Source organism: Cinclus cinclus, chromosome 20 (assembly GCF_963662255.1).
Source record: "Cinclus cinclus chromosome 20, bCinCin1.1, whole genome shotgun sequence".
In the NCBI taxonomy this organism is placed as follows: Eukaryota; Metazoa; Chordata; class Aves; order Passeriformes; family Cinclidae; genus Cinclus; species Cinclus cinclus.
Window position 1 is genome coordinate 11191066 of NC_085065.1, and position 21314 is coordinate 11212379.

Sequence of the window (21314 nt, forward strand, 5' to 3'; positions counted from 1 at the left end):
GCTTCACATATTCCAAAAAAAAAAAAAAGAAGTGGGGGGGAGGGAGGAATTCCTGTTCTCCAGGTTTTTTCAGGCATTCCCAGGATTCAATCACACCCTGCTGAACTTTAAAAAATTCATAAAATCCCAAGGAATTCCGAGCTGTGAATTCAATCCCAAGGAATTTTCAGCTCAATTTACAGAATTAATTCAATCCCAAGGAATTTTAGAATGAATTTACAAAATTAATTCAACCCCAAAAGAATTTTCAGCTGAATTTACAAAATTAATTCAATCCCAAGGAATTTTAGAATGAATTTGCAAAATTAATTCAATCCCAAGGAATTTTCAGCTGAATTTACAAAATTAATTCAATCCCAAGGAGTTTTCAGCTGAATTTACAAAATTAATTCAATCCCAAGGAATTTTCAGCTCAATTTACAAAATTAATTCAATCCCAAGGAATTTTCAGCTCAATTTACAAAATTAATTCAATCCCAAAAGAATTTTCAGCTGAATTTACAAAATTAATTCAATCCCTAAAGAAATTTTAGAATGAATTTACAAAACTAATTCAGTCCCAAAAGAACTTTCAGCTGAATTTACAAAATCCATCTGACCTCGAAGAATTCCGAGCTTCAATTACAAATTTAAAGGCAGGTCTTTAATGAATTAATTTCCAATTAAAGGCCCCCGAGGCCGGCTTTGATCCTGATTTCTTTTTATTCCACTGGATCAGCTGGAATAAGAAATGGGATCAAGGAGTTCCACACCGACCTCACGTCCTGGGATCCAAGGGAGCTCCCACAAAATCCCAAAGCACAGGATTTGGGATAGGAGGGAAATGCCAAACTTTCCACCTGGAATGGCACAAACCCGGCTGGGAAAAGGGGGATGGAGGGAAATCAGGGAAAAGCTGAATTTTCTGTGCTGAAAGGGAAAACCAAGCACAGGCTGAGCCTTCCCTGCTCACAGGGAAAAGCCAAAGTTTGGGAATATTTCTGTGGGATGCGGCCCCGCTCTCAGATTTAATAAAATGTCACTGGTGAGGAGGGCGATTTTTTATATTAATTAAGGTGCAATTAAGGGAGCTGCCAAAACCTCCCTCCCAAAACGCCACAGCAAACATTCCTGGTTAAATCCAAAGGCACAGTCGCACCTGGAATTTCCTATTTCGGGCCACGGATCAATAATCCATCCAGTTTTGATATCAAAATTCAGAGTTCTGCTGCAGTTCTGCCTCTGGTTTTAGGGAATTCCTCCACACCCCAAACATTCCCGGTTTTCCCTCATGGCACAGCACGAGCAGGGAAAGTTTTTTTTCCCGGGATCAGCAGCTGCTCCTTGGATTTCTCATCCTCTGGAGGGGTTGGTGGCGGGGCAGAGCTCAGAGGGGACACGGTGACATCACAGCATCCCTGGGGAAACCTTCCCAACCCCAATCCCGAATCCCGAGGGGTCGGAGCAGAGCCTGAACTCCAATAAATTTCATTCAAACGGGAGGGGGATCAAACTCCCCCCAGCTCCCCCAAAAAAAATCCATAAAACAACTTCAGCACGGCTCATCTGAAGCACAGCAATGCTTTAAATTTGGACAGAAAAATGTCCCCGGATCCATCCCCCTGCTCTGTTCCCTCCACTCCCAAAATTCCCTCCGAAATCTCCTCCACTCCCCGCACTGAATTCCCAAAAAAAGATTATTTCCCTCCCCCCAAAAACCAGGGATTTGATTTAGCACAAGGAGCAGGGAAAACCCATCAAAAAGGGGATTGAATCCTCACTAAAAACCTTCCCTGCTCCCTGAGCTCGCCACTTGGGATAAAACAATGCTAATTCCAGGAAAAAAAAAAAAAAAAAAAAAAAGAATGAAAAAAAAGGAAAACTTCCATCCTGACGGGAAAACAGCAGCAGCTTCTAAAGGCAGCCTCCACCCGGCTGTGATTAATCAGCTTGTCCACCTTGTCCAAATAGCCCATCGAGCAATAATTAAAAATAATAAGCCAGAAATTATCAAATCACACACAATAACCGCACAGCTCCTTCCCCTTTTCGCTTTTGTTTATTGTTCAAACCTGTCAAGCCCCTCGCCTCGCTCCGAGCAGCCTCCCGGGGAAGGCAGAGCCCCTTGCAGGATGAAAAATCTCCTAATTATGACCATTTCCATTCAGTCAGTGACCCTCCCGAATTGTCCCGCCGTTGTTTCTGCCAGTCAGCAGCAGGGCCAGGGGACAATCTCTTGTCACCGAGTTTTGCTCCTCTCCAGGTACGTTTTGTTCAGGTTTTGGCTCCAGCCGAGATCAGAACAATCTCCTGCTTGGATGTTCTGCAATAAATGTATTTACTAAATGAGATTCGGGGAGTTAAATTCCAGCATGCAGCACCCCAGAGCTGAGATTACCCAGGGAAAATAATCCAGATTGTCTCCTGTAGTAGTTGCTGAAAGTTTGCCTTTTTCAGCGCAAATAACAACGCCAAATCCAGCGGCCCTCTCCCGGAATATTGAATATTTAGCAAAGGAAATAGATGCAACTCTGGGAAAAGCGTCCTCGGTGTTCCAGGAATAAAAAGCCCCAAATCCCCGCTCTGTTCCTACGGACAAAGGCTCTGGAACAGAGCGCAGCCACTTACCTTTAAACTCACCCAAAGCAAAACTACTTCCCAAAAAAGTGTGTAAGCAAAAACAAAACAAAACAAAACAAAACAAAACAAAACAAAAGAATCATCACCAGAACCTCAGGGAAAACTAAAAACAACCAAGGAGAGGGTTTCCAGTGCGTTTATTCACAGCTCCTTCCCCGCTGCCTTATCCTTTTTTTTTTTTTTTTTTTTTTCCCAATACCTTGAACCCCCCCCCCCCCGTCAGGGTAACGACGACAATCGCGACAGGGCACGGAGGCAGCCGCTGGCCCGAGGATCGTCCGGCCGCACAAAGGCTGCAAATTAAAGCAGCAAATTAAAACAGCGCCGAGAAAGCCCCAACTTTAACGCTCGAGTTGCAATGAAAAATTCAGGGCTCCGGGATTTGGGAAGGGAGCAGCGCCCGGAGGCTCCTGCCCCAGAAAGGCGCTGGGGAGAGCGGGGAGAAGGGAGCGAGGTGGGAAGGGGCAGCTCCCAGCAAATCCCCTTGTCCTGCAGCCTTGAAAAGCGGGATCTGCTTTACTGCCCACCTGCATGGGGGTTGGAGTGACAGCCCCGATTTCATGGAAACGCGTGATTCCCATAAACCTCTAAAGATTTCCGTACAGAGAAATATCTGCAGTTACCCACAGATAACCCCGGGCAGCTCCCGGGCTTTCGTTTCGAGGACGAGACTTGATCAGCTCGGCAAAACTTTTTATTTTTGTGGAGACGGGGAGGGAAGAGGCCGCTCCTTCCGCGGGCACAGCTCCAGGAACCGGGATGCGGGACCGGGATGCGGGACCTGGATCAGGGACCGGGATGCGGGACCGGGATCAGGGACCGGGATCAGGGACAGGGATCAGGGACCGGGATGCGGGACCGGGATCAGGGACCGGGATCAGGGACCGGGATGCGGGACCGGGATCAGGGACCGGGATGCGGGACCGGGATCAGGGACCGGGATCAGGGATAGGGATCAGGGACCGGGATACGGGACCGGGATCAGGGACCTGGATCAGGGACCGGGATCAGGGACCGGGATGCGGGACCGGGATGCGGGACCGGGATGCGGAACCGGGATGCGGGACCGGGATCAGGGACAGGGATCAGGGACCGGGATGCGGGACCGGGATCAGGGACCGGGATCAGGGATCGAGATGTGGAACCGGGATCATGAACCGGGATGAGGGACCGGGATGCAGGATCGGGATGAGAAACCGGGATGGGGAAAGATGGGGAAACGGGATACGGCATCAGGATCAGGAACAGGGATGCGGGATCGGGAAGCGGGATGGGGAACAGGGATAAGGGTCCCGCAGCCCAGTCGAGCGCCGGAGCCACCGGGATGAGGAATAAGGATGCAAAGAGGAATAAACGGGGAAACGCGCGGATGTCGCAGCGCAGGGTGGGCGGAGGGACGTGCCGGACTCCCCCTCAAAAAAAAAAAAAAAAAAAAAAAAAAAAAAAAAAAGCGATTTCGGGATCTCTGGGCTCGGCCACCTCCAGCCCCCTTCCAGGGCGCTCCCGCTCTGTCCCTGCAGGACGGGAATGGGATGGGATGGGATAATGGGATGGGATGGGATAATGGGATGGGATGGGATGGGATGGGATGGGATGGGATGGGATGGGATGGGATGGGATGGGATGGGGATGGGGATGGGACAGTGGGATGGGATAATGGGATGGGATAATGGGGGGAGCGCCCCTCGCCCCCCGCCCCCCGGGCGCGCCGTTCCTGAGCCTCTGGCGCCCCCTCGGGACGGATCCGCGCAGCGCTCCGCAGCGGCGCCGCCGGGCTCATCCGCGGCCACTCCTGCACCCACCCGCGGGGGGATCGAACCGCGGGGCTCCGTGCCCCCAGCGCCCGCTGGCGCTGTCCCCGCAGTCCCCGCTGTCCCCGCTGTCCCCCCAGTCCCCTCTGTCCCCTCTGTCCCCTCTGTCCCCCCAGTCCCCTCTGTCCCCGCTGTCCCCCCAGTCCCTCTGTCCCCCCAGTCCCTCTGTCCCCGCTGTCCCCCCAGTCCCTCTGTCCCCCCAGTCCCTCTGTCCCCGCTGTCCCCCCAGTCCCTCTGTCCCCCCAGTCCCTCTGTCCCCGCTGTCCCCCCAGTCCCTCTGTCCCCCCAGTCCCTCTGTCCCCTCTGTCCCCCCAGTCCCTCTGTCCCCGCTGTCCCCCCAGTCCCTCTGTCCCCTCTGTCCCCTCTGTCCCCGCTGTCCCCCCAGTCCCTCTGTCCCCTCTGTCCCCGCTGTCCCCCCAGTCCCTCTGTCCCCCCAGTCCCTCTGTCCCCCCAGTCCCTCTGTCCCCGCTGTCCCCTCTGTCCCCGCTGTCCCCTCTGTTCCCGCTGTTCCCCCAGTCCCTCTGTCCCCCCAGTCCCTCTGTCCCCTCTGTCCCCGCTGTCCCCCCAGTCCCTCTGTCCCCCCAGTCCCTCTGTCCCCTCTGTCCCTTCTGTCCCCGCTGTCCCCTCTGTTCCCGCTGTCCCCCAGTCCCTCTGTCCCCCCAGTCCCTCTGTCCCCTCTGTCCCCTCTGTCCCCGCTGTCCCCTCTGTCCCCGCTGTCCCCCCAGTCCCTCTGTCCCCCCAGTCCCTCTGTCCCCCCAGTCCCTCTGTCCCCTCTGTCCCCTCTGTCCCCGCTGTCCCCCCAGTCCCTCTGTCCCCCCAGTCCCTCTGTCCCCCCAGTCCCTCTGTCCCCGCTGTCCCCCCAGTCCCTCTGTCCCCCCAGTCCCTCTGTCCCCGCTGTCCCCGCTGTCTCCGCCGCCCGTCCCGCCCCAGCTCGGGCCGTGCCCCCTCCGAGCCGCGCGGCGCTGCGAGGCCCCGCCCCTCCTTCGCGGCTCAGCCAATAGGAGCGGAGCGGCCCCCGCGGGCCGGGCTGTGATTGGCTGCGGCGCGTCGGGCGCGCGGCCCCGCGCTGGGTATTAGTGCGCGCGGCGCGCGGCGGGCGCAGAGCCGCGCTGGAGACCGGCGGGGCCGCCGCGCCCGACACTGCCCCGGCCGCTCGCCCTGCTCCTCCTTCTCCTCCTCCTGTTCCTTCTCCCGGCCTCGCCAAAGTGTTTTTCCCCCTTTTTCCTCGTTTCGGAGGTTTTTTTTTGTTTGTTTGTTTTTTTTTTTGTTTTTTTGGTCTTCTTAGCTTTTTTTTTTTGTAATTTTTTTTCTTAGCGTTTTTTCGCGCTGAGGAGAAGAAGTAATAGAAAGTTTTTTGCCGAGTTCTCGCGGTTCTTCTCTCTCCTCTCCGCAGCCGGTGGAGACTTCGTTTCTCCGAGTTTTTACTTTTTTTTTTAAACCCGTCCCCGCCCCTTAGCGCCTAACTTTTTAATTTCTTTTTTTTTATTATTTTTTTTTCGCCCCTTTGCTCCCCCTCGGCCACTTTCTCGCATGAATCTCCTCGACCCTTTCATGAAAATGACAGAAGAACAGGACAAATGTATCTCCGACGCCCCCAGCCCCACCATGTCGGATGACTCCGCCGGGTCCCCCTGCCCCTCTGGATCCGGCTCGGACACGGAGAACACCAGACCCCAAGAGAACACCTTCCCCAAGGGGGACCCGGACCTGAAGAAGGAGAGCGACGAGGACAAGTTCCCGGTGTGCATCCGGGAGGCGGTGAGCCAGGTGCTGAAGGGCTACGACTGGACCCTGGTGCCGATGCCGGTGCGGGTGAACGGCTCCAGCAAGAACAAACCGCACGTCAAGAGACCCATGAACGCCTTCATGGTGTGGGCGCAGGCGGCCCGCAGGAAGCTGGCGGATCAATACCCGCATCTGCACAACGCCGAGCTCAGCAAGACCCTGGGCAAGCTCTGGAGGTGAGTGCGGCACCGGGATGCCCGCGGGGAGCGGGGGATGCAGGAGCGCGCTGCGCCGGGGGAAGGGGATGTCGCGGGGCTGGAAAACGCGCTGGAAAACTTGAGCAGAGTGCAAAGCTAGTTGGGTCGAGGAGAAGCCGGAATAGGAGGGGGAAAGTAGGGAAAGTTGTTCGGCTCCTGGTGTTGGAAGCGTTTTCTGTTCCCTGAGCGATGCCGAGGGCGGGGGGACCGTGCGGGAGCCCCCAGGGCTGGCCCGGCCGTTGTTTGTTTGCGCTGCCGGTGCGGAGGAAACGATGGATTTTCGGGATTGCATCAGCTCGGGCCGGGCCGGAGGCAGCGCGGGGCGATGCGGGGAGGGGAGGGAGGGTGCCTGGGTGGCCTCCGAGTGCCAGAGTAAGGCGGGGAGGGGAGGAAAACACGAGGCAAGTGAGTCACCTGGGCCACCGCGTCCCCGGGGCTGCGCGAGGGGCGCGGGGGGATCCTCGAGCCGCGAAACGGGTGAGGAAAGCTGGCCCTGGCAGGCAGGGATGTCCCCAAAACGCCTGGGGACAGCGGGATGTGCCCACAGGGTGGGGAGGGCGAGGGCTGGAGCCCGCTGCCCCTCCTGCAGCTCTGGTTTGGCCGCCGAAGGAATCGGGGAGTGGTGGGGGACGGACAAGGGGGTGACAACCAGCGAGTGTCCCGGACAAGGGCGTGCGGGTTTTGTGGGGGGTTTTACGTCGCTCTTTGAGGGGATCCGAGGGAGGGGTTGACGCTGGAGTCACTGCTCAGCGCCCACCCTGAGCCACCGGTGACCCCCGTGTCCCCCCAGGCTGCTGAACGAGAGCGAGAAGCGCCCGTTCGTGGAGGAAGCCGAGCGGCTGCGGGTGCAGCACAAGAAGGACCACCCCGACTACAAGTACCAGCCCCGGCGGAGGAAGTCGGTGAAGAACGGGCAGGCGGAGCAGGAGGAGGGCTCGGAGCAGACCCACATCTCCCCCAACGCCATCTTCAAGGCGCTGCAGGCAGACTCGCCCCAGTCCTCCTCCAGCATCAGCGAGGTGCACTCGCCCGGGGAGCACTCGGGTAGGTACCCACGGAACCTCCGGGGGGCACGGCACAGCCGCGCGAAGCACGGCCCAAGAAACCGGCCTGAGGTTGGGGTTGGGTGAGGAGGGGGAAAGGAACGAGCCAGGAATGGAGCGAGGAAGGGGAGAAGCGGCCGAGAGCTGTGCGCACAAAAATCCTCACCCCGGTGTGCCCCGCAGCCACGTTCCCCTGTCCCACTGTGGGAACCGCGAACCCGTGCTTTGTAAAACCCAGAGAACCACCCCGAAGCCGTGGCCCTGCCACAGCCGGGGTCTGAGGGCGATGCTGGTGGCGCCGAGCTCGGAGTCCCTCACAGCCAGACCTGCGTGTGACCCGACCCACGGGCGACCCGCTCTCATCATCGTCACCCCCGTCACGCCTTCACCCCTCTCCTTCCTCCCCCCAGGCCAGTCCCAGGGGCCCCCCACGCCCCCCACCACCCCCAAGACGGACCCGCAGCCGGGCAAGCAGGACCTGAAGCGGGAGGGCCGCGCGCTGGGCGAGGGCGGCCGGCAGCCGCCCCACATCGATTTCCGCGACGTGGACATCGGCGAGCTCAGCAGCGACGTCATCTCCAACATCGAGACCTTCGACGTCAACGAGTTCGACCAGTACCTGCCACCCAACGGCCACCCAAGCCAGCCGGGCCAGGTCACCTACACGGGCAGCTACGGCATCGGCGGAGCGGCGGGAACACCGGCGAGCGCCGGCCACGTGTGGATGGCCAAGCAGGCGCCGGCGGCGCAGCAGCAGCTGCCGACGCTGAGCACGGAGCAGGGCCAGCAGCAGCAGCAGCAGCAAAGGACGCACATCAAGACGGAGCAGCTGAGCCCCAGCCACTACAGCGAGCAGCAGCAGCACTCCCCGCAGCAGCAGCAGCAGCAGCAGCAGCAGCTGAGCTACGGCTCCTTCAACCTGCAGCACTACAGCTCGTCCTACCCCAGCATCAGCCGCGCCCAGTACGAGTACGGCGAGCACCAGGGCTCCTCGGGTTCCTACTACAGCCACGCCGGGCAGGGCAGCGGGCTCTACTCCACCTTCAGCTACATGAGCCCCACGCAGCGCCCCATGTACACCCCCATCGCTGACACTGCAGGAGTGCCCTCCATCCCCCAGACCCACAGCCCGCAGCACTGGGAGCAGCCCGTCTACACGCAGCTCACCCGGCCCTGAGAGCGGCCGGCAGCAAGGCAAAAACGAAAAAAAAATTAAATAAAATTTAAGAGGAAAAAAAAAAAAAAAAAAGGAATCAAAAAGCAAAAAAAATAAAAAAAATAAAGAAAGAAAGAAAACAAAACGAAAAAAATCAGAAAAGCGCAAAAGCGGCAAGAACGAGTTGCCTCGGACTGGTTCGGTGTTTGAAATTGAAATGGTAAAATGGTAAAATGGTAATTCCAAAAGACGCTCACGTGGAAGCTGGCGGGGAGGAGAGAGCGCCTCGAGCCTCCTGCACTACAGCATCCTCCAGGACCCGCTCCCAGCCCCAAAATTTGGGGCAGACTTTGCCAAGGACTGGACTTGAACTCTGCTTCTTCCAGCGTGGAGAGGAGATTTCCACCCAACCTGCCCAGCTGGCTCCTTCTCTGGACTTTTGTAATGATTTTTTTTGGTTTTTTTTAGCGGTAATTAAAGGAAAGACAAAAAAAAAAAAGTTTTTAAAAAAAAGAAGAAAAAAATGGGGGGTAAAAGAGAACTCAGAGTCCTCTGTGAGGAATATTCTCTATTTTAAATATTTTTAGTATGTACTGTGTATGATTCGTTACCAATTTGAGGGGATTTATACCTATTTTTTAGAGATTTTTTTTGGAAATGGTCTTATTTTTCCAACAGCTAAAAAAGAAATGACACTTAGTGGAGCAGCCCTAGGTTTTCTTGCAGAGGTATTTTTGTATAGAGAAGTGTCTTCTTTTTTTTTGCTCTAAAAATGAAACTAAACCAGCGTGCTCTGCCCTGGGAACCCAGCACTGGGGCAGGGACCAGCATGGGAGAGGCTTTATTTTTCTAACTCGTAGCAAAACCAGCCAGGAGGAGAACTTCACTTTATTTTTTAATAACCTTGAGCCTTAAAAGAAAAACAAAAAGAGGAAAAAAAAAATAATAATAATAAAAAAAAATAAAAATAAAAATAAAAAAATCCATGGAGCAGCCCCGAAGTGCTGCTGAGAAGCCTTAAAGAGCCCCGTGATAATCACTGGCCCCGGGCTGGGGCTGAGCCCGACCCCTCCGGGCACCCCCTGCCCACCCCAGGGTGCCAAACCCAGCCAGGGGCTCCTCTCTGCCTGGGAGACATCACAGATCCTTTAAATTATTTATTTGGGGGAGAAGAGCAGCTTTTAATCACGATTTTCCTTGGGTTTTGTTGTTTCCATCTCCCCTCCAGGTCCTTTCAGAAGCCTTGCATTAGTGGGAGCATTGTTTGGAAGGTGACCGTGCCTGTTAAATTATGGTCTGAAACTGTAACCAGTCCTTTATTTATCTCTTTTAATTCCTTTTTGGTTGTTGTTGTTATTATTATTATTATTATTCTTTTTGGAATCTGTGTCCTGGGTTTGTACAAACTTTGTGCTCTTCCTTTTTTTTTTTTTTTTTTTTGTTTTTTTTTTTTGTTTTTTTGTTTTGGTTTTTTTTTTTCTTTGGCCTTCGACGAGAAACTGGAAGAAGAAAAAAAAAAAAAAAGAAAAAGAAAAATGAGATTTGTACAAACTAAAGATTGCAAATGTAGCGGATCACTGAATCATTTGCCTTGTTTCCTGCCTCAGCTCTCTGGGACACACGAGCTCGTGCAAGGACGAGCCCCACACCCCAGCCCTGCTGCAGGGGTGGCACCGTTTTAGCCTTCAACCCCCCCCCAAAAACTGCCTGGGAGAGGTGGGGGGGGGGGGGGGGGGGACACTGATTTTGGTGAAGCTGTGGCTGAACAGTTAAGGATTGCTTTTTAAAAAAGACAGCAGACTTTTTTTATTTAAAAAAAAAATGATATATTTGTTAACTTTTTTTTTTTTAGGGATTCAGTAGGAGAAAAAGAATCTTAAAGCACTCTTATAATATGGCATCTTTCTATTTCTGTATAAAAGCAGATCTTTTTAAAGTATTTCTGTAACTTAAAAGACCTGTCCTTTAAATCATATTTTGTCTTTAGGTAAGTTTGGTTTGGTTTTGGTTGCAAGATCCTTCTCTTTGTGAAACTTACCTTTTTTTTTTGTTTTTGTTTTGGTTTGTTTGTTGTTTTTTTTTTTTGTATATTATTGTTTGCAATAAATATACATTGTATCAAAAGCTCCGCCTGCCCCAGGTGTGGGATTTATGATCAGGGTTTGTTATCAGGATTTTTTTTTTTTTTTATATATATAATGAGAATTTTTTTATCAGCCTCCAGGGGACACAGAATGCTGGCTGGGTTTGGGGTGTGTTTTCCCCCCCCCCCCCCTCCTTTATCCCATCCCAGAAAAAGCAGAGCCAGGGAATAAATGGGATTGGAGAGGGATAAATCCAGCCGGGCCAGGTCAGGGTGTGACCCCCAAGGGGGACACCTGGGCTCTGGCTGTCCCCAAATCCTGCTGGCTCTGCCCTCCCCTGGGGTCTCTGCTCGATTTTGGGGATGCTGAGCACGAGGTGAGGAGAAAGAAGCGACCCCAAGGGGTTTGGGCTTTCAGGTGATCCTTTAAAAACCGCTGAGATCCTCCCAAAAACCCCAATTCTGCCGGGCAGGACCTGTGTCACCCTCAGGGATCCATGTCCCCTGTCCCTCCCCGGGAAGGAGTGACTCCCCCGCACTGATTTTCCAAACAAACCCATCCCAAATGCATCCCCGCTGGAGCTCCGGAGCAGCTCGGGCCAGGCTTTGTCACCTCCCCGGCTGCTGGGGACACAGCAGTCCCTGCGAGGCCACAGCTTCCACTGGGAAAAGTCCTGTGAAAATGTCCCAAACTCCCCCCGGAGCCGCAGCCGGCCTGGGGCTGCTCTGGGGCACCCGGAGGAAGCAGAGCCAGGGAATAAATGGGATTGGAGAGGGATAAATCCGGAGTGGCCAGCTCGGGCTGTGCCACCCGAGCCCTGGCTGTCCCCACGTGCCGCTGGCTCTGCTCTCCCCTGCCCCGTCCCGGCCGCACTTCCAGGAGGCAGGTGGGGATTTTATCCCCCCTGGAATCTTTTCCTGGCTGGGAAACCCTCCCAGATCCCATCCTGCAGCCCCAGAGCTCCCGGCCTCACCACAAACCCTGCACACCTCTGCAAGGTGTTTTACACCTGGGCCAGGCACCCGAGGGGATTCATTAACTCTGAGCGCTAATTGGGGTCAGTGTCACTCTGCTGGGCCGTGTAGGAACTCTTTGATCCCGGACATTTCTCCTCCCTGCCCCACTCGGACTTTGCCCGCTGTAACTTTTGGCCTGGCTGCCTTTTTTTTTTTTTTTTTTTTTTTTTTTTTTTTTTTTTTTTTTTGGGATAAAAGAACAAACACAGCTCCTGGTTTTAGGGCGAGGAAAGAATTCCAGCGGGGCCACAGCAGCTCAATTCCATAAAGCATAAAAATGTCTTTGCAGCGCTCGTGTGGGTGGGATGGGCTGGAAAAAATGCCCAAGCTGAGGGCAGACATTGCGTGGCCCTGTTGGAGGGACCTTCCTCATTCCAACGCCCCGGGAGCGGGGCAGATCCCGCCGGGATTCCCGCTGGATCCCGGCACGGCCCCAGCTGCTCCCGGGGACATTCCCGTCCCACCCCAGCCCTGCTCAGCTCCCCTCTCTCCACCTTCCCAGAGGGAGCATCCCGGGCATTTCTTCCTCGCAAAAACCCCAAAAGAGCAAAAGCTCCTGCCCCAGGCTGACCCTGCCGTTGCGGCTCTGTTTGTTTTTGGGGTGGGCTCGGAAGATTTTGGGTTCCACTGGGCAAAGCCGGGCTGGGCAGCCTCGGGGGGACACCCGGGGAGGGGAGAACGCTGGAAATCCGCCCAGCTTCGGGCAGGCGGTGCTTAGAAAGCAGAGCAGGAGGGGTGGGGAGGGAAAACTCGGGAACTCTGGCAATGCTGCAGGGCAGGTTTGAGGGCGGCAGAGGAGGGAGGGTGCGGGGACAGATGCGCGGCGAGGCGGCTGCGGGGCTGCGGGGCGGGGGGCACCGGCAGAGCCCCCCAAATTCCTGCAGAAAGTCGGGACGGGGCTGGGCAGAGAGGCCGAGCCCTGGCTCCGAGCCCTCGCGCAGTGCCGGGAGGAGCTGGGCTTTGTTCATCAGTCCGGGGAGGGGGAACGAGCGCTGACAAAAACAAATAAAAGAGGGAGAGAGTTTCCAGGCGCAGCCCCGCTCCCTGGGACATCCCGGCTCTCGGGGCTCGCTGGCAGCTGCTCCCTTTGGGAGCTGCAGTTCGCATTTTTTCACAGCCAGCTCTTGGTGCTGACACCGCCTTGGAGCCGGGGCTGTGTCCTGGAGAGGAGGAGACCGCAGGAGCCGGGCGGGGATGCGGGGATGGGATGGGATGGGATGGGATGGGATGGGATGGGATGGGATGGGATGGGATGGGATGGGATGGGATGGGATGGGATGGGATGGGATGGGATGGGATGGGATGGGATGGGATGGGATGGGATGGGATGTGGGGATTTGGGGATGTGGGGATGTTGGGATGGGATGGCAGGATGGGATGTTTGGATGTTGGAATGTGATGTGGGGATGGGATGTGGGGATGTTGGGATGGGATGTGGGATGTTGGGATGGGATGTGGTGATGGGATGTGCGATGTTGGGATGGGATGCTGGGATGGGATGTTGGGATGAGATGTGGGGTGTTGGGTTGGGATGTTGGGATCTGCAGCACTCGGGGATGTGGAGACCCCACAAAGAGCTGGGCTCTTCCTCTGCCCTTCTCAGCTCCCGCAGGCACGCGGGGGTTTCTGAGGAAAAGCAAAAGTTTCCCTGCAGTTTGGGTTTGTTTCCCTCGGGATTACTCTCAGACCCCGACTGGGAATTGTGACCATCCAGGAGAGTGATTTAGGAAGGAGAGACAAACCCAAATCTCATTTCTCCGCAAAATCGGGTTCAAATGTTCGGATTCCATGCTGCGAAGATGGAAAAAGTGGGGAGACAGGAGAATTTAGGGACACGGGACACAAACGGCTCCAAGGAATGAGAGAGGACGGCCAAAAATAAAACCCGAAGCACCTCCAGCAAAACCTCCTGCCTCTGTCCAGCTGGGAGTGAGGATGCAGATGGGATTGGGATCATCCAGTGCTTGGCAAAAACCGCGGCCAGGGATGCTCCGTGTGGGGCTGCAGGACACGGGGACACTGCTGTCCCCTGTGCCACCCCCGCTGGCGCCCCTCACGCACCCTGACCATGACACCAAAGCCCCCTGCAGGGAGGGACGGATCCCTCCGGAGCAGGGATGGGTCATCTCCATGGCTGTCCCCATATCAAGATCCAAGCCATCCCACAGATCCCAGAATTCCCAGGATCCACTATGTGATATCCTGATTTCAGGGAAAAAACCCCTTGGGGATCTGCACAGTCCAGATCCACCACCCAAAATCCCAGTTTTAGGGAAAATCCCATGGAGATCTGCACAGTCCAGATCCACCACCCAAAATCCCAGTTTTAGGGAAAATCCCATGGAGATCTGCACAGTCCAGATCCACCACCCAAAATCCCAGTTTTAGGGAAAAAACCCCTTGGGGATCTGCACAGTCCAGATCCAGCACCCAAAATCCCAGTTTTAGGGAAAACCCCTTGGGGATCTGCACAGTCCAGATCCACCACCCAAAATCCCAGTTTTAGGGAAAATCCCATGGAGATCTGCATCCTGCACAGTCCAGATCCACCACCCAAAATCCCAATTTCAGGGGCTGGGTGAGTCCCCACACCAGTTTCTCCCAGCTGGAAAGGATTTAACCCTCAGTTCCCGAGGTGACAGCTCAGACGTGGTCCCCAGGCCAAGAACAGGTAGGACAGACTTTCTGTCCCCTCCCACATGTGTCAAAAAAAAAAAAAAAAAAGAGAGAGAAGAAAAAAAAAAGAGAAAAAAAAGCAGTTTTACATCTGATTTTCCTGCTGCCAGCATGGGGATTAATTACACACCTCGTCTGGGCAGAGCCCAGCTATCACCACGCAGAGTCTTGCTCCATAAATTTTCAGCTGCTAATAATAAGGCTGGACAGGAGTTTTAAAGCTTCAGTAGACAGTTTACAATTAACCTACTCCTGTCAGCTGGAAAATCACCTTAAAATGGGATTCCAATTCACGTCTGACTCGCTTGGAGAGAGAATTTCTCTTTCTGGGAGTGAGAAACTGCCCTGGAAACGCAGGGAAGGCACCGAGCAGAGCCAGGGGAAGGACACAGGGGTGGGTTCAGCTCAGAGCTGACCTGAATTTTTCCCAGTATCAGGGCAGATTTCACCAGGGATCCCACTGGGACTGCCAGCACTGCCCTTGGAAGCTGGAAATCAGCTCCATGAGTTTGGGAGATTTTTCAGGCTCAGACCAAGCAAGTTTTGGTTTTATTTTTAATCGAGGAGACAAAACACACCTTGGATTTAGCAGCTGAGAAAGAGGAAAATGTGGATTTTGAAGCCCCAAACTATCAGAGGAATTAGAAACAAAAAAAAAAAATCAGGATGCACCCACCTCACCAACCCTGCTGCTTCCAGATTCTCCAAGGGTTTTTTTCCAAGTTGGGAGGTGAATTCCACCAGCTGGAGCCACCATTCCCAGCTGAGCCAGGGTAACCAGGACATCCCTGGAGCTCGGCATGTCTGACACCCTCTGCTCCCTCTTTTAGCAGCTCACTCACCGCTTTTAAAGATAAAAAATCATCCTAAAACGGAAATATGGACTTCTACCGCGAGGGTGGGGAGGCTCTGGAGTAGAATTCCCAGAGAAGCTGGGGCTGCCCCATCCCTGGAAGTGTCCAAGGATCAACCTGGGATAGGGGAAGGTGTCCCTGCCATGGCAGGGCTGGGAATGGATGGGATTTAAGGTCCCTTCCCACCCAAACAATTCCATTATTCCGTCCAGGGAAGTTTTGGGAACCTCGTGGATCCTCCAACATCACAGGTTCGTCCCACGTCTTTGCCACAGCTCCAAGGTGAAACTTCCCAAAGTTCCCCCTCCAAACACCTTTGAAAAGCCCCAAGAACGAATTCCACCAGCGAGGAGCAATTTGGGCAGGGGGGGAGGGAGGGTTTGGGGAGCCGCCCCGTCATTTTCTGTGATTAAAAGGCAAATTTTATTCCTGGAGAAAACTTGGAAGCAAATGTGGCGTTGCCATGGTTTCACAGCCACTGGCTGGAAATGACAATATTAGCAGGGTGACCCGGTAATTAGAAACTGTGCCCCCAGGTCAGGCTGCGGAGAAAATAAAGAGAGATTAGGGCGTGCTAAAGACACCGCACAATGCTGCGGGCTCCTGCGCTCCCCACCTTTTATAAGCGGCCCATTTAAATGCAGATTCTGACTTTCCACCTGGGGCTGCTAATCTGTCGCACAGCCAGATCAAACAATGAGGCAGCGCTCCGCACTGTGGGGCCGGGCTGTCCTGGGGTCCCCGGCTCTGCCTGCCCCCCTTTTCTCAAGGGAAAACCCCGAGCTTTTCACTCATCTGTGCGCGTTGGGTCTTTGTGTCCTACTCTCACACCCCTAAATTCCAAGGATTTGGAGGGAAGAAGGTTCAGATTTTCATCCTCCTCTCACACCCCAAAACTTCAACGATTTGGAGCAAACCAGGCTCAGATTTTCATCCCCATCTTCCTCCAAATTTCACTGACTTGGATCAAACCAGGCTCAGATTTTCATCCTCATCTTCCTCCAAATTTCACTGACTTGGATCAAACCAGGCTCAGATTTTCATCCCCATCTTCCTCCAAATTTCACTGACTTGGATCAAACCAGGCTCAGATTTTCATCCTCATCTTCCTCCAAATTTCACTGATTTGAATCAAACCAGGCTCAGATTTTCATTCTCATCACCCTTTCCCAAATTTCACTGATTTGGAGCAAACCAGGCTCAGATTTTCATCCCCATCTTCCTCCAAATTTCACTGACTTGGATCAAACCAGGCTCAGATTTTCATCCTCATCTTCCTCCAAATTTCACTGATTTGGATCAAACCAGGCTCAGATTTTCATCCTCATCTTCCTCCAAATTTCACTGATTTGGAGCAAACCAGGCTCAGATTTTCATTCTCATCACCCTTTCCCAAATTTCACTGATTTGGATCAAACCAGGCTCAGATTTTCATCCTCATCTTCCTCCAAATTTCACTGATTTGGATCAAACCAGGCTCAGATTTTCATCCTCATCACCCTTTCCCAAATTTCACTGACTTGGAGCAAACCAGGCTCAGATTTTCATCCTCATCTTCCTCCAAATTTCACTGATTTGGAGCAAACCAGGCTCAGATTTTCATTCTCATCACCCTTTCCCAAATTTCACTGACTTGGATCAAACCAGGCTCAGATTTTCATCCCCATCTTCCTCCAAACTTTAACGATTTGGAGCCACCTCCCTGGGCAGTTCCAAGGCCTGACACCCTTTGCACGTAGGAATTCCTCCCGATGTCCAGCCCGGACCTCACCTGGTGGAACTCGGGACCATTTCCTTTTTTCCTGACATTCCCCGGGAGCAGATCCCGACCTCCCCCGGCTGTCCCCTCCTGGCAGGGAGTTGTGCAGAGCCACAAGGTCCCCCCTGAGCCTCCTTTGCTCCAGGCTGAGCCCCCCCCAGCTGCTCCTCAAAAAAATGCCCAAGGAATCCTCCCCTGACAGCCCAAACCTGGCCCATCCCTGCCGCCCGCAGCGCAAAGACTCCCCCGACTCTGCCCATGGGAAAAAAAGAAAAAAAAAAAATGTCGGGAAAAGCAGCCCCAGGTGTTTCCAGCTGTGTTTTCCCTGGTGGTGGCTGGGTGGGACTGTCCTCAGAGGGGAACAACCCCGAACTGATTTAAATGGGTTAAAACCCACCCAGTCTGAAAGGGTCACCCCAGTGTCACCAAACCCAGGTGACATCAGCACCGCCCAGAGGGAAAGGTCTGAGCTCCTCAGGGCCGCACCTGGCCCTCGAACGCTCTTCTCTCGCATTAAGAGCATTTCAAGGAGCTCTAATCGCAGCCCTGCCCCGGCCCTGGCAGCTGTCAGGTGCATCGGGCTCCGTTCCCGGCTCCTGGAATCTTTTCTGCTTCCCTGAAGGTGCCAAAGCCAAGGGCTCGCGGCCCAGCCTGTGACAGAGCCCGGTAAAATGCGGGGTTCGGGTCCCACTTTCCCCTGCTGGGATGGATTTGGACATCTCTGTGGTCCTGGAAATCTCAGCTCAGCCAGCTCCATCCAACCAGTGCCAAACATTCTCAATTCCAGAGCCACCCCAACCTTTCAAAACAGGAGAGAGAGAGAAAAAAAAAAAAATTCCTAATTCCAGAGCCACCCCAACCTTTCAAAACAGGAGAGAGAGAGAAAAAAAAAATCATTCCTAATTCCAGAGCCACCCCAACCTTTCAGAAGAAAAAAAAATAATTCCCAATTCCAGAGCCACCCCAACCTTTCAGAAAAAAAAAAAAAAAATTCCCAATTCCAGAGCCACCCCAACATTTCAAAATAGGAGAGAGAGAGAGAAAAAAAAAAAATCATTCCCAGGAGACATCCCAGGGGAGGATGCTGCCTTCCCCTCCTTTATCCCAATCTTTGTAAAATGGCAAACACAGCAAGGGAAAGCCGATGGGCAATCCTGGAAAAGAATCCTGAAACCTTTGGGAAGAGCAGCCGCTGGATGCAGTGAGCAAAACCCTTCATTTCCAGCTGCCTTTTTTTGGGGTGAAAAAACAGGTTTTGCTCCTTGGAGCAATGCCGGGGTAATTAAGGGAGACAGCGGAGTGATGGAGGCGCTGGGAACACGGGAAAAGCGAGGCTGGATCCCTTCCCATGCCCACCCTGGCACCCAGGCAAGGCTGAGCTCCTCCGTGCCTCAGTTTCCCCCGCTTTCAGCCCCTGCTGCGCTGCACAAACAATTCCTTTGGTTCTGCAAATTACAGACCCCATTTCGCACCATTTTTTTATTGCAGATATCAGCCCTGAAGAGTTGATTTCGGTCACAGACACCGAGCAAGGACTACCCCCCCCCCCCCAAAAAAAAAAAAATAAAATAAAAAGCCAGACCTGAGCCTGATCAGCTTCACCCTCTCCTTCCTGAGCCCCTCCGCTGCCCCCCCCCCCCCGCCCCTTTGCTCGCCCCCGTTCCTCCTCCCTGCCCGAACTGTCATGCTTTATTTTGTTTGGGTGGATTTTCTTTCTCCTTCTCCCCCCTCCCCGGCCAAACAGAGACTTTTCCCATGGAGATGCAGCCCTCTCCGGGCCCATTAGCATCCTCGTGCATAATTAGGGGCGGCGGGCATTGTCATGCAAAGCAGCCTCGGATGACAACACTTGAGCCGGGACGACGCAGGAGCGCCGCGAGCGACTTTCTCACACTGGTTTTAGCCAAGGCAAACCGCGCTCCGCACGGCTTGGAGATTTTAATTAATTAATTAATTAATTAATTAATTAATGGGCGCTGGGCTCCGCTGGCAGCCCCGCATCCCCTCCATCCACGGGCTCCATCTTTTTTTGTGGAATGGGATCTTGGAGTGGTTTGGGTCGGGAAGGGACCCTAAAGCTCACCCCATTCCACCCCGCACCTCCCAGTACCCCGGGCTGGTTGGGCACTTCCAGGGATGGGGCAGCCATGGAATAAGCTGTGCCAGGGCCTCCCCACCCTCCCGGGGGAGGATTCCTTCCATGGAATACTTTTAACTCGATAAAATAAATCCAAGCCCCACCCCAGGCAGCCTCGGGATGATTTCCCACCAACCACACGGGACAGGAGGGGTGAGCTCAGGTGTGTTCTGTTCTCACTGCCCTCCCTAAGGCCTCACAGCAGCCAGGAAAGCTCCAAACGCTTTTCCTGCTCCCAAATCCACACCTTCGAGGGGTTTCTGCTGGGTCTGGGGGGGCTCTGGTGGTGGCGATGGGGGAAAGGTGGGAGAGCTGGCCCAGGACACCTCAGTGGAGGAGTTGGGCTGGATCTGAGCCCCTCTCCTGGAATCTTCCCCTTCCCAGCTGCTTTTCCCCTGCTCCTCGGAAAGGAGATGGGAGCAGGATCATCTAAAAGGCACAAGGATTGAGAAAAAAAAATAATAATTTTCCCAAGAAAAGCTATAAAACAGGAGCTGATTTTCAAATCATTCCAGCAGAGCCAGGGGAAAACTCCAAAATTCCCTGATCCCACTGAGAGCAGCACATTCACCACGGGGCACAGCAAAAGATCGGCTCAGAAAGGGAGGATAAAGGTGGATTTATGGCTCTAAGAAATTCCCAAGCCCCATTTCCAGAAGGGATTTACCTTCCCAATGGGTAAAGTCCCATTCCCTGGCAGTGGAATTTGCAGCCTCACTTCTGCAAAGAGCTTCAGAGCCTCCAGTCAGAGCTTTTTTCTCGATGGGAGGAAGTTCAGAAACCTTTTTATCAGCCCCAAAAGCTTTTATCAGCCCCAAAATGCTCCCTGCAAAAACCACCCCACATCTGCTCCCTCCTCCTCCATTCCTGGCTGGAAAGGGATTCCAGAGAAATCCAAATCCAGGGAAGCCACAAAGACAGAGGGGCTCCCCAAACTCATCAAACAGAACAAATCAACCCCAAATCCCTTCCAGGCCACAGGACTGACTCAGGATCCCAGTGCAGCAGTGGGATCCCAGGGATGGAATTTGGGGCTGATTCAGGATCCCAGTGCAGCAGTGGGATCCCAGGGATGGAATTTGGGGCTGATTCAGGATCCCAGTGCAGCAGTGGGATCCCGGGGATGGAATTTGGGGCTGATTCAGGATCCCAGTGCAGCAGTGGGATCCCGGGGATGGAATTTGGGGCTGATTCAGGATCCCAGTGCAGCAGTGGGATCCCGGGGATGGAATTTGGGGCTGATTCAGGATCCCAGTGCAGCAGTGGGATCCCAGGGATGGAATTTGGGGCTCAGGATCCCAGTGCAGCAGTGGGATCCCAGGGATGGAATTTGGGGCTGGCTCAGGATCCCAGTGCAGCAGTGGGATCCCAGGGATGGAATTTGGGGCTGGCTCAGGATCCCAGTGCAGCAGTGGGATCCCAGGGATGGAATTTGGGGCTCAGGATCCCAGTGCAGCAGTGGGATCCCAGGGATGGAATTTGGGGCTGATTCAGGATCCCAGTGCAGCAGTGGGATCCCAGGGATGGAATTTGGGGCTCAGGATCCCAGTGCAGCAGTGGGATCCCAGGGATGGAATTTGGGGCTGGCTCAGGATCCCAGTGCAGCAGTGGGAAGGAGCAGGACAGGGACATCAGGACACCCTGGTGACATCTCCGCAGGTTTCTGCCCCACCCTGCTCCAGGCCCTGCTGTGTCCAGGGAAGTCCTGGAGAATTCCCCAATCCTCCACGACGCTTTTCCAGTTCTTGGAGAGGAGATCACTGATCCCTCTCACAGCTCCTGGAATTTTATAAATTGTTTTGGGTGGTTTTTTTTTTTTTGGTTATTTTATTTTGTTTGTTTGTTTTCCTTCCTCAGAAGGGATTTTACAGCAATCACTCAATTTTGGGGTGGAGGCCACAAAGGAACAACACAAATTCCCAATCTGCCTCTGCTCAGCTGCTCCCTGCTCCACTCCTCCTTCAAAGTGAAAAAATAACCTGGAGAAATTAAATATTCCCTAAAGCTGGACCTGCAGCACACGTTAATGTTCAGCAGCTCAGCAAAATGACAACTCTTTGTTTAGACTTTCTCTTAATTCATATTTCATCCGGGCCTCCCCTAATCCAGACTCAATCCATCTTCCCTCCTATTTGTTTTCTCTCCCCCCTCCCTTTTTTTTTTCTTTTAACCTGTTT

The 21314-nt window shown here is 53.9% G+C and overlaps 1 protein-coding gene across 1 annotated transcript; it reads left to right on the forward strand.

The window, feature by feature from the left end:
* The first annotated feature begins 5547 nt into the window (after positions 1–5547).
* SOX9 (SRY-box transcription factor 9) lies at positions 5548–9003 on the forward strand. Its single transcript, XM_062506210.1, has 3 exons — positions 5548–6391; positions 7203–7456; positions 7866–9003. Exons 1-3 carry the CDS (start codon positions 5961–5963, stop codon positions 8630–8632), a joined length of 1452 nt encoding a protein of 483 aa, XP_062362194.1. The 5' UTR covers positions 5548–5960; the 3' UTR covers positions 8633–9003.
* The last annotated feature ends 12311 nt before the right edge of the window (positions 9004–21314 follow it).